Source organism: Octopus bimaculoides, chromosome 10 (genome assembly GCF_001194135.2).
Source record: "Octopus bimaculoides isolate UCB-OBI-ISO-001 chromosome 10, ASM119413v2, whole genome shotgun sequence".
Classification (NCBI taxonomy): Eukaryota; Metazoa; Mollusca; class Cephalopoda; order Octopoda; family Octopodidae; genus Octopus; species Octopus bimaculoides.
The window spans coordinates 47,611,136-47,622,572 of record NC_068990.1 but is presented as its reverse complement, the minus strand read 5'-3'; the positions used below and the strand labels follow the sequence as shown (position 1 = coordinate 47,622,572).

General features: G+C 38.1%; 1 protein-coding gene across 3 annotated transcripts in view; it reads right to left on the bottom strand.

Moving 5' to 3' along the window:
* LOC106874401 (mitochondrial glutamate carrier 1) overlaps positions 1 to 11,437 on the bottom strand; it is an 81,828-nt gene that overhangs the window by 20,328 nt on the left and 50,063 nt on the right. For all 3 annotated transcript variants that reach the window (XM_052971170.1, XM_052971169.1, XM_052971168.1), the window contains exons 3-4: positions 9,634 to 9,768; positions 3,075 to 3,130 (exon numbers count right to left, since the gene is read on the bottom strand). In XM_052971170.1, the coding sequence (XP_052827130.1) occupies positions 3,075 to 3,130; positions 9,634 to 9,768 (191 nt within the window). The remainder of the gene's footprint in view (positions 1 to 3,074; positions 3,131 to 9,633; positions 9,769 to 11,437) is intronic.

Sequence of the window (11,437 nt, the reverse complement as noted above, 5' to 3'; positions counted from 1 at the left end):
ATCCTTTCCAGGTGCCCTACCAAGATTCAATTTACTTATTGATGTCATTACTTCATCTATTGAGGGTGAAGAGTCTAAGGAGCCAATGATAGGTCTTTGTTGCATAGTATCAATCATTGTTTCATCCACAACTGACTCATGGTTTAGGAGTTCAGAGAAGTGTTCGATCCAGCGACCTGTGATTTCTGTTGATTTAGTAAACAGGGTGGAAGACTCTTTGGAAAGTAAAGGAGCTGATGTGGAGCTCAAATTTAGTAAATGGAGTAAAATGCATATGTTAAATGAATTCTTTTATTTCCAACATATGTTTAAAAAATTACAAATTGTACCTTCCATAGGAATAGGTGATGTTGATAAGAATGTAATCTTCTCTTCAGGGAAACACATAGGAACCAGCTTAACCGTAAGACATTTTAACCGATTGTTGAATTAAAATGTTAAATTAAAATGTCTTACGGTTAAAGGAATAAGCATACTCAATTTCATTTTTACCAAATAATTTAGAAAAATGAATGAGTTATTTCCCTTGACTATATATAAGGATCCCTTCCAGGGGCAAACGGGTTATTTTCCTTGGTCTTCAAAATAAAATATATTAGATATATATAAGGATCCCTTCCAGGGGACCTATTATCGATTTTTTCAACAATTAAAAGTAGTAGTGTTGATGGTGGCAGTGTGAGTAATAATAAAAGAGAGAGAAAGAGTGGGTACGTAAGAGAAAGAGGGAGATGATGTACAATTTTGTTTAACCATGTCTCTTTGACAGAAATTCCTGTCACCAACATACTGAACACTCATTTTTGTTTTATTTTTTGCTTTCTTTAATACATATATATATATATATATATACGTACACACACACAAAATACACTTTAATTGAAATAAAGTTTCTCCAAAATTAAATATATCTAATATAATAAATGTGGAAGTCAGTGTCACACCTTTTCAACTTTAATAAATCTTTTCTACTAGAAGCACAAGGCCTCAAATTTTAGGGGAAGAGATTAAGTCAAATACATTGATCCCCCAATATGTAACAAGTACTAATTTTATTGACCCTGAAAGGATGAAAGGCTAAGTTGATCTTGGCAAAATTCAAACTCAAAACCTAACGGCAGACAAAATACCACTAAGTATTTTGCCTGGCTAACGATTCTGCCAGCTCACTGCCTTAATATAATATAATAAATGTGAACGTCAGTGTGCCACACTTTTTCAACTTTACTCCTAGAGGCCATAGCCCAACATATCATACCATTTTGGAATCAGGCTGACTCCGTAAGTAAATTAAAAACATCCTGGGTGGAACCTGGACAGACAATCCTGAAATTCTGGATTCCCAAGTTTTCATTACTGTGATTGTTTCCAGCAATTTTTTTATGTGACTTTTTTGTGACAATTTTTTTTGTATGATAATAATTTTTATAATCTAAAGTCTAACTCTGAGTAAATTAAAAACATTTCGGGCCAAATCCGGACCTGCAATCCTGTAATTTGGGATTCCTAGTCAGAGATCTGTTTGCAGATCTTCCCATTCAGAGTCAGTTGCTTAAAAGCTATATGCTAGGGTGTCTTTTAAGCTAGTATCTAATATATTCAGTTTGTGAGTTAACATTAACTATTTGAATAGGTATGCACCTCTTTCTCTCTCTTTCGATCTATCTCTCTTAAGCCTTAAACTACCAATCATGAAAGTATATCATTGCAGAAATTTTATAAGAATCAATATTGCTTTTTAAATTTCTTTGAAGTAATAAATAATTAATGCAGTGTTTGGGCAGTGGATGAGCACAAACATTCTATGGAGGGGGAGCACTAAGCAGTGAAGTATAGAAATGTAATGTTATTACCAGTTCAAATATGCATGTGGCATGTTTCGACTTGTAAGTAAGTCATTCACTGTGTTTTGTTACAGAGAAAATTTCTCACTGTAGACGGAATGGTGTTAATACACCAATATCAGTTCAGAGCGCCACCTATCTAGACTGTGAGATGCAAGAATTTCAAAATAGTTATTTCCTCTTCTGTTACAGACACTAAGCAGAGTGGCATTTTGAACTGATAAAAGAGATTGTTTCTCTTATTATATTTCAGTCATAATACAGTGACTGAAATATTATAAGAGAAACAATCTCTTTTATCAGTTCGCAGTACTACTTTGCCTAGTATCTGTGACCAAAGAGGAGATAATTACTCTGAAATGCTTACATCTGTGAACTGATATTGGTATATTAACACCATTCTGTCTACAGCAAGAAATTTTCTCCATGACAAAACACAGTGGATGGCTTACTTACAAGTCCAAATGTACCACACACATATCTGAACTGGTAATAACATTACAAACATTTTAGTTCACAAATAAATAAATTGATGTAATCAGAAAACTACCATTCACCAACACACTGCAAATACTGACCTATTGACAGATCACATCATCCATGGTTCTTGTTCCTCTGAACTAGCAAGCTATACATATACCACCTTTATCCAAGCCAAGTTGATGCAATTGGCTTTCACCTGTCCTCTTGTCCTTGTGTCTTAGTTAATAAACACCCTTACCAACAAATACTAAATATTTTATTACCATTCTTCCCCTTAACTGGAGCTTTCTCCTTGGCCTTATTTTTTCTTTACTGCCATCAACTCACAGAGGATCAAGCTGAACATCAATTGCATCAACCTTACTAGTTTGGAAGAACCTGCTAAAGCCATAAATATCATCATTCCATTCAAGACTAAAAAATAAAGCAAAATAGTAGGATTGTCTAAAGTCAGAGAACACTCAAGTCAATTTAAACCTACTAGCGAAGGCATTATTAGAGGAGAACAGTTAGAAGAATCAATTTTGGAAAAAGAGCAATATAAGAAGAACCATATGAATATTATATAGGAAATTCTGGACACAGTTTATTTAAAAGAGGTTTATAGAAATTTAGTTGAAGTATTCTTAATGAAGAGAAGTCTTGATAAAGGCCACTTAATGAAGGTTATCTGTAACAATTCAAGAGAATATTCAAAATACAAAGAATAATTAAAAAATTTTTCCTACTTGTTGCAAACTAGCTTACCTCGATACATTCCAAAGAAGCCTTCATTACGAAATGTTTTCACGCCACAGTCAAATCTGATAAGAGAGAAGTAAACAAATTAGGATTTCTTCAAAGCCAAAGTTAATAAATGTATTTATGTCAGTTGAGTCTACTGGAAGTAAGATACAATGTAATTGGTTAAACTGATTGATAAATCAATCAAAATATTACAAGTAGAGAGGAGGAATGGCAGTACATGTGACATTCTCTGTGTTCACTGAGGCTGGTGGGAGGAAATTATCCTTAGGCCAGAGACATGATGTGTATACTTGCAACTGAGTGGATCTTTCTAAAAACATGCAGGGCCCAGATGGTTGTGCCTTTCATGGTCATATTTCTCATGAAGTACAAAGCCATCATTTAAATTGATTTTGAAAATAATGGAGAATTTAGTTAAATAACTTATTAAACTGACATATGAAATGAATTAACTTGAAATTTATGCACACACACACACACACTTTTAAGCTCATGATTATAAACAACAGTTGACATAATAATAGTTTGTTGACCTCGTTAGACTTCAGCAATGTGGAAAGCTGGAACAAATTAAAAGGAACACATTTTCAGAGTGTTGTGTTCTTCACAAAAGCACAGGTATGGCTGTGTGGTTAAGAAGTTCACTTTGCAACCACATAATTTTGGGTTCAATCCTACTGTTTGACATTTTGGGAAAGTGTCTTCTTCTATAGTCCTGGGATGACCAAAGTCTTGAATTTGATAGACAGAAACTGTGTAGAAATCCATCATGTATGTGTGTACATGTTTGTTGACATCATTGTTTGACAACCAGTGTGGGTTTGTTTATGCCCCATGTCTTAGTTCGGCAAAAGAGACCAATAGAATAAGTACCAAATAAGTACTGGGGTCAATTTACTTGACTAAAACCCTTAAAGACAGTGCTCCAGTATGGATGCAGTCCAATAATTGAAACAAGTCAAAGATATATATATATATGGATTAAAACAGTTTGATTCAAATTCATTGGTACTCCGAGTTTCAAGCGCGATGCTAGTCTTCAGCCATATTGAACTTCAAATTCAATATGGCTGAAGACTAGCATTGTGCCTGAAACTCAGTGTACCAACAAATTTAAACAAAACTGTTTTGATCCATACATGTAACTCCCATTAAAATTTGTTGAGTGTCCTTCTTTCATTTGTCCACTCACTCATATATATATGTAAATGGGTTTTGATGAGCAATTTCCTCTAGGACTTTTGAGTTATAAATGCAATCCATTGGACAGGATTATACAGTTTCTTTCTATCAAATTTCACTCACAAGCTTGGTTGGACACAAACTAATGGTAAAAGACATTTATCTAAGATGTTACACAGTGGGATTGAACCCAGGACTATATGATTGCAAAGCAAACTTCTTAACAATTTCGCCACAGTATGCCTACATATATACATATACACACTCACTCACACGCTTACTTCAAAGGTCATGATTAATCTACTTTTGAGATTGCAGTCAGTTTGTTGATTTGCTTAGGTGTCATGTAAATAAAAAGCTGGGGCAATAAAGGGGACATATTTTTAAAGTACTTTATAAAAATATATTAGAAACAGTCTGTTATTTTGTGACTTATCAATGTTCTGATAATGTATAACTTCAACAGAAAAGTCATACCACCACTATTATTCCAAGTTTATCTTGAATTAATGGCAAAAAAGAATAAAATTACAGTAACAAGTCTGCACCATCACTACGACTGCCATCTCATTGCCACTACCACCATCTTAATCTTCACCTTTTCATGCTGGCATGGGTCAAATGAAACTTATTGAGGCTGTTTTTCTTCTGTTGGTTATTCTTCTTGTTGCTAACCCTCACTTGTTCTCAAGTAAGCCACTATTTGCTCTAGGGCCTTAAAAATCTCAGTGGCTGGGCATGTTCTGATGGCCAATGGTATACAAAGACATCATTGCATAGACTGCAGTACTGTTTTGCGTGTAGTGTGCAAACAATGGCAAAGCACAAACACATACATCCAAACAAACATACGCACACACACATGATGGGCTTCTTACAGTTCTCATCTAGCAGTTCTACTCAAGGCAATCCTTAGCTCAAAGTGATAGAAAAAGATACCAGACCGAAGAGCCAAGCAATGGGAATGAACCTCAAAGCATGTGACTGCAAAGTGGTCTTCTTATCCTCACAACATTATGTAATATGTTTATCCTTAAATGTATATGTTCATATATATATATATATATATATATATATATATATATATATATAATTTACAGAAAACAAAAGACAAAACAGTTGTAGGAACAACAAGCAGGTGTATTAGTTTAACACTCAGGAAGAATGGAAAAGTATTTTACATTTTGAGCTTATGCTCTTTGACAGAAAAGATTAAGAGGAAAAAAAGGAGAGAGAATGAAAAAATGGAGAGTGATAAAAAATGTATAGGGATTAATGGTTCAACATGATGAAATGGCAGGAAGAAAGAGGCAAGATGAAAGGGGGATAATAATGGTGACCTGACCAAACAAATTTGCTCAAGCATGTGTGTATATGTGAGAATGGTGTGTGTGAGTGTGTATGTATGAATAGGGGTGAGTGCATGAGTATGTAGGTGTGGGCAAGCTGAAAATTATGTGGACCTGCCTGTGTGTAAGTGACCCAATGCTTATGTTATGTCGAGTGATATAGGTTTTGTATACTTGTATGTATGTGTGTGTGCATATGGACATGTGAAGATATGTGTGCGGTTATCATGTATGTGCAAACGCATTAGCCTGGGTGTGTGTGTATGTGTACAAGTAACATAGTGTATGTGTTGTGTGGAGTGATGTGCATTTTGTGTATTTGTGTGTATGTGTATCATGTATGTTTGTGGGTGAATGTTATCTGTCTATGCATGTTGCGTGTGTTAATGCGTGTTGTGTGTGTTAATGAATGTTGTGTGTGTGTGTATATATTGTCTGTGTTCAAGCATTATGTACTTATTGGAGTGAATGCTATGTTATGGGGAAATCTATAGAGGGGTTAGTAGGTGGGATAGGGGAGGGGAGGTAGAATAGGGGTGAAAGGATGTGGTGTGAGGGGAGGTCAGGGTTGGCAGATAATGGGTGCTAGTGTGTATGGAGTGGGGATGCATGTGCATGTGAGTGTGGTGTGTACTGAATTGAACAGTGTGTAGGGGTGCTCGTATAGTGGTATGTGTGGTGATGCTATTAAAGAGTGTGTGTGGGTGCTGAGAGGTGTTGGGTGCTAGTGTGTGGAGTGGGAAGGTGTTTGTGGGTGTGTGAAGTGAGTAATGAGTTGAACAGTGTGTATGGGTGTTTGTATAGTGGTGTGTGCGTGGTGAGGGTACTGAGATAGGTGGTGTGCAGGTGTATAGGTGGAGGGAGGGGGCAGTTGAATGTGGGAGGTGTGTGGGAACCTGTGTGGGGTTGGGGTCAAATGAAGAGAGGTAGCAAGTTGAGGCTATAAGGCACAAAGGAGGAAGATTAATTCCTGTTCACAGTGAAGGCAAGAGTCGGGGTGGCCCCTGTGCAAAGACAGTCCACTGCTGAGTCAGATATCTCGGAGGTGTTCAGCAAACCAGTCAGCCAAATGGTGTTCTGTTTGACCAATGTACAGGGAAGGACAGAGAGAGCAGGAGATGCAGTAAAAAACATTACTGGAGGTGCAGGTAAAGGAGTTGGTGATGTGATAGGGATGGTGATGGGTGCCAATGAGGATAGTGATGTTGGAGAGGTAGGGAAGAAACAGTGGATCAGGAGGTTATGCAGGTTATGGGCTCATTTGAAGGAGGGAAGGGTAGGTTAGGGAAGATGTGCAAGGTGGAGGGGTTGGACTGGAGTTGCTGGAAGGCTCAGAGAATGGTGTGTTGGAGGGGTAGGGTGGAGGAGTGGTAGGTGAGGGGGTAAAGGGAGATGGGTAAGGGTGGGACAAATGTGATGAGAAAGAGCAGAGGCACAGTCAACAGATTGTGCCCAGGCAAGGGCAGTGTAGATAACGGAGAGGGGATATCCACATAGGGTGAAGTGGTGAGCCATGTGTTGAGACTGGGTCTCAAAGTCACGGTCATCACAGCAGAGCTGGCATAGATGGAGGAACTGGGAGTAGGAGATGGAGAGCTTGGTGTGGGTAGGGTGGGAGGAGGAGAAGATAAGATAGGAGTGTGAGTCTGTGTATTTATAGTGGACGGAGGTGGTGAGAGTGGAGTGAGTATGCTGACCAAAATGTCGAGAAATTCAATGGAAGAGTTAGAGATACACACACACATGTGTGTGTATATGTTCATAAATATATGTCCATATATGTGTATTTAATTTTTGTTTTTCATTCCATTTCATTTTAATTCATAAACTGTGTACAGTATCTGTATGTGTATATCCTAGGACCACCACACTTATGTGCCTATAGCTGGGCAGGTGTCTTCTACTATAGCCCAAAGTCAATCAATGTTTTGCAAGTGGAATTGTATCATCATCATCAACAACAACAACATCGTTTAACGTCCGTTTTCCATGCTGGCATGGATTGGACGGTTTGACTGCGGTCTGGAAAGCCAGCAGCTGCACCAGGCTCCAATCTGATCTGGCAATGTTTCTACATCTGGATACTCTTCTTAATGCCAACCACTTCAAGAGTGTCTAAGGTAGAGTTGGTGAGGTGTAAGCTCATTTTCTCCTTACAGTGGGTGCTTTTTACGTGCCACCAGCACAGGAGCCAGTCAGGCAGGCCTGGCATCAATCACGTTTGGATGGTGCTTTTCATGTGCCACTGGCATGAGAGCCAGTCAGGGAGTACTGGCATTGATCACGTTCAGATAGTGATTTTTACATGCCACCGGAATGGGAGCCAGTCAGGGAGCACTGACCACAGCTACAATTTTAGTTTTAGTTTTACTTGACTCAACAGGTCTTCTCAAGCATATTACATCACCCAACGCATCAGGGTACTCTTAAATTGGCCGGACATGCAACATCGGCATTGGCCATGGCTGCGATCTCACTTTAGTTGTTGGGTCTTCTCAATCAAAGCATATCTCCAAAGGTCTCGGTCTTATGTCATTGCCTCTGTGAGGCCCAATGCTCAAAGGTCATGCTTCACCACCTCACCTCATCCCATGTCTTCCTAGGTCTACCTCTTCCACAGGTTCCTTCCACAGTTAGGGAGTGACACTTCCTCACACAGCTATCCTCATCCATATGTAACACATGACCATACCAGTGCAGTTGTCACCCTTGCACACCACATTTGATGCTTCTTATGCCCAACTTTTCTCTCAGGGTTCTTACACTCTGTCATGTCTGCACACTGACATCACACATCCAGGCCCTTTGTTCACCAGTAGAGGTAGGAGATTTCTGAACTTTTCCCAGGCTATTCTTATTCTAGTGGTAACACTCTCTGAGCATCCACCCCCACTACAGACTTGGTCACCTAGGTAGTGGAAACTATCAACCACTTCTAGTTCCTCCCCCTGGCATGTGATGGAATCTGTTTTCTGAGCATCTGTAGTGCTTATTGCCCCTGTGCATCTGCTGCACATGAAAGCTATCTTCCCAGTTAACCTTCCTTTGATGTTGCTGCACTTCTTATGCATCCATAGCTTACACTGGTACATCTTATGGAGTTTCTACCTACACTTTTTCTACAGATCAAGCAGGGCCATCTATCTGAAGGGGTTTGTGATGTGTTCACCTTCCTACTTACTAGGACTTTGGTTTTTGCGACATTGACTCTAAGGCCCTAAGATTCTAAACCTTGCTTCCATACCTGAAATTTCCTCTCTAGTTCTGGTAGTGATTCTGCTATGAGAGCCAGGTCATCAGCATAGAGCAACTCCCAGGGGTAACCTGTCTTGCATTCCTCTGTTATTGCCTGGAGGACTATGATGAATAAGAGGGGGCTGAGGGCTGATCCTTGGTGGACCCTTACTTCTACCCAGAATTCTTCACCATACTCATTGCCAACCCTAACCTTACTAACAACATCTCTGTACAGGGCCTATACAGCCCTTATTAATCATCCTTCCTAATCTCTCTCTCTCTCAGCCTTCGTTTCTCCTAAATTCTTTATGGAATTTTTCTAAGATAAACTTCTCCTTCTCTCATTGTTCTGAAATCCCCTTGTACCATCTCTGCAAATTAAACCTTACTTCTGGTTGTAGCATATCTATAAAAACACTTCACTCACATGCTCCCTTCTGTTTCTGTTCCCATGCAATTCTTTCTAACATAGATGGTCCCAGACGCCAAATAATGCATCACTAAGTTAAGATATGTAGTTATAGGTATTTATATTCTGAGTTCAAATCTGTCTGAGAAAAATTTTGCTTTCATGTCTTTCATTCCTTGTGGGGTGTATAAACTATAATACCAGTGAAGTACTGGGTAGATTTAGTAGTCCTATAAAGTATCTAATATGTGTATGGAGTTATAAAAAAAGGAACAAGAATAATGCGAACTACTGTTTTGTTTCTATAGTTATTATCAATCTTTTATAGCCAACACACATCACCAAAGTAAAATATACCATTATAAAATAAAGTTAAACTTACAAACTCTTATAATAAAGTTGACCGTTTGGACCAGGCTGTTGGTTCTGCAATCGAGTTTTGACCAGATCAATGGGGAAAACACATGTGACCCCAACAATACCAGCAATGGCACCATTGATAATCTTTGGTACTAATCTGAAATAAAAATTGAAAAAAAGCTAGTTTATAATCCATTACATGCAACAGAAGCTGTATTAGATTAAAATAGCCATTTATGTATCATACTTAATGTAAACATATCATATAAAGTAAATTTACTGTAGTATTTGTTTGCAGATAATATCTCTTGTTCTGTTTAAAAATAAAATACATATTGAAGGTAGAAGAAAACTGTTCCAGTAATGGCTGGTGAAAATGCCAAGATGTGCATTCCTGCTTCATTGGGTATTGTCAGTAGCATGTACTCACAGCCACCCACATGCTAAGACAATATGTATCACCAACAATATATAGGAAAACAGTGAATGAACATTCACTGCTGTTGCAAATAGCCAACAAAGAATAAATAGTTAAGCTCAGATTGACAGTATTACTATATTTCATTGGTTTGTTATGAAATTAAGAATGTATACACACACACACACACACACACGACAGAAGTAAATAGACACCCCATAAAACATCGTTTTTATGTTTATTTTAACTTGAAAACGTTTATATTTCTTATTAATTGACATTTTTATGTTTCAGGTTCTATATCTGACTGTTTAATCATGCGATGTACAAAAGAAGCATTGGAACTGTCCAAATTTCAAAAAGGTCATATTGTGGGTCAATCTGAAGGTGGATTTAGTCAACATAAAATCGAAGAAAACATTGGGATCCCACTTTCTACAGTTAATAGAGTTAATAGGGGAAGGAATCCACATTACTTTGCCCAGGTCAATCAGGGCTTTGTTAAGAGAATGTGGAGGATAGCAAAATATGTTGATGTCAGTTCCAGAACAGCTGTCAGGTATCTTCACAAACTTGGCTACTATGGCAGAGCAGTAAGAAGGAAGTCACTTCTTCAACCAGCCAATATGAAGCGGAGAAAAGATTGGGCCAGTAAGATGGTGGAGAGGTCACTAGCATTTTGGGACACTGTCACATTCCCTGATGAGTCCAGATTTGCTATATTTTTTGACAGGGCCGAGTGTGGGTCTGGAGACTCTATGATCAAGAGATTGATGTGAAAAGGTTGCAGCCAACAACCATGTGATGGTTTGGGGAGCAATTTAGAGCAATGGTCAATCAGAGCTGGTGGAATGTGAGGGAAAGATAAACTCAGATAAATAAGTGTCCGTATTGCAGAAAGTACTCCTTCCAATCTTCTCCAGAGGTGAAATGATTAAAGAAGACTCTCTCTTTATGGAAGAGGAGGCTCCTTGTCATACAGCTAAAAAGATTCAAGATTGGTTGGAAGAGAATGGCATTAGAAAGCTTCCATAGCCAAGCCAGTCACCAAGTATGAACTCTATAGAACACCTCTTGGGCATAATGTACAGGACACTTTGTAAAAAGAACAAGAAGGCATTCTCAAAGTCAGATCTTTTGAGATTACTGCATGAAACTTGGCATGAAATTTGTTAAGAGAATATTTGTCATCTGATCAGTAGCATGCCTCATAAGATCCTTGCACTGAAAAATGCAAAGGGCATGTCTACTAAATATTAGATATTCACATTGTAATAATTCACACATGATTTAAATGTATAATTTCAGATTTAAATAAATTTTAACGATTATAAGGGTGTCTATTTACTTCTGTCGTGTGTGTGTTTGTGTGTGTGTGTGTGTGTTTGTGTGTGTGTGTGTGTGTGTG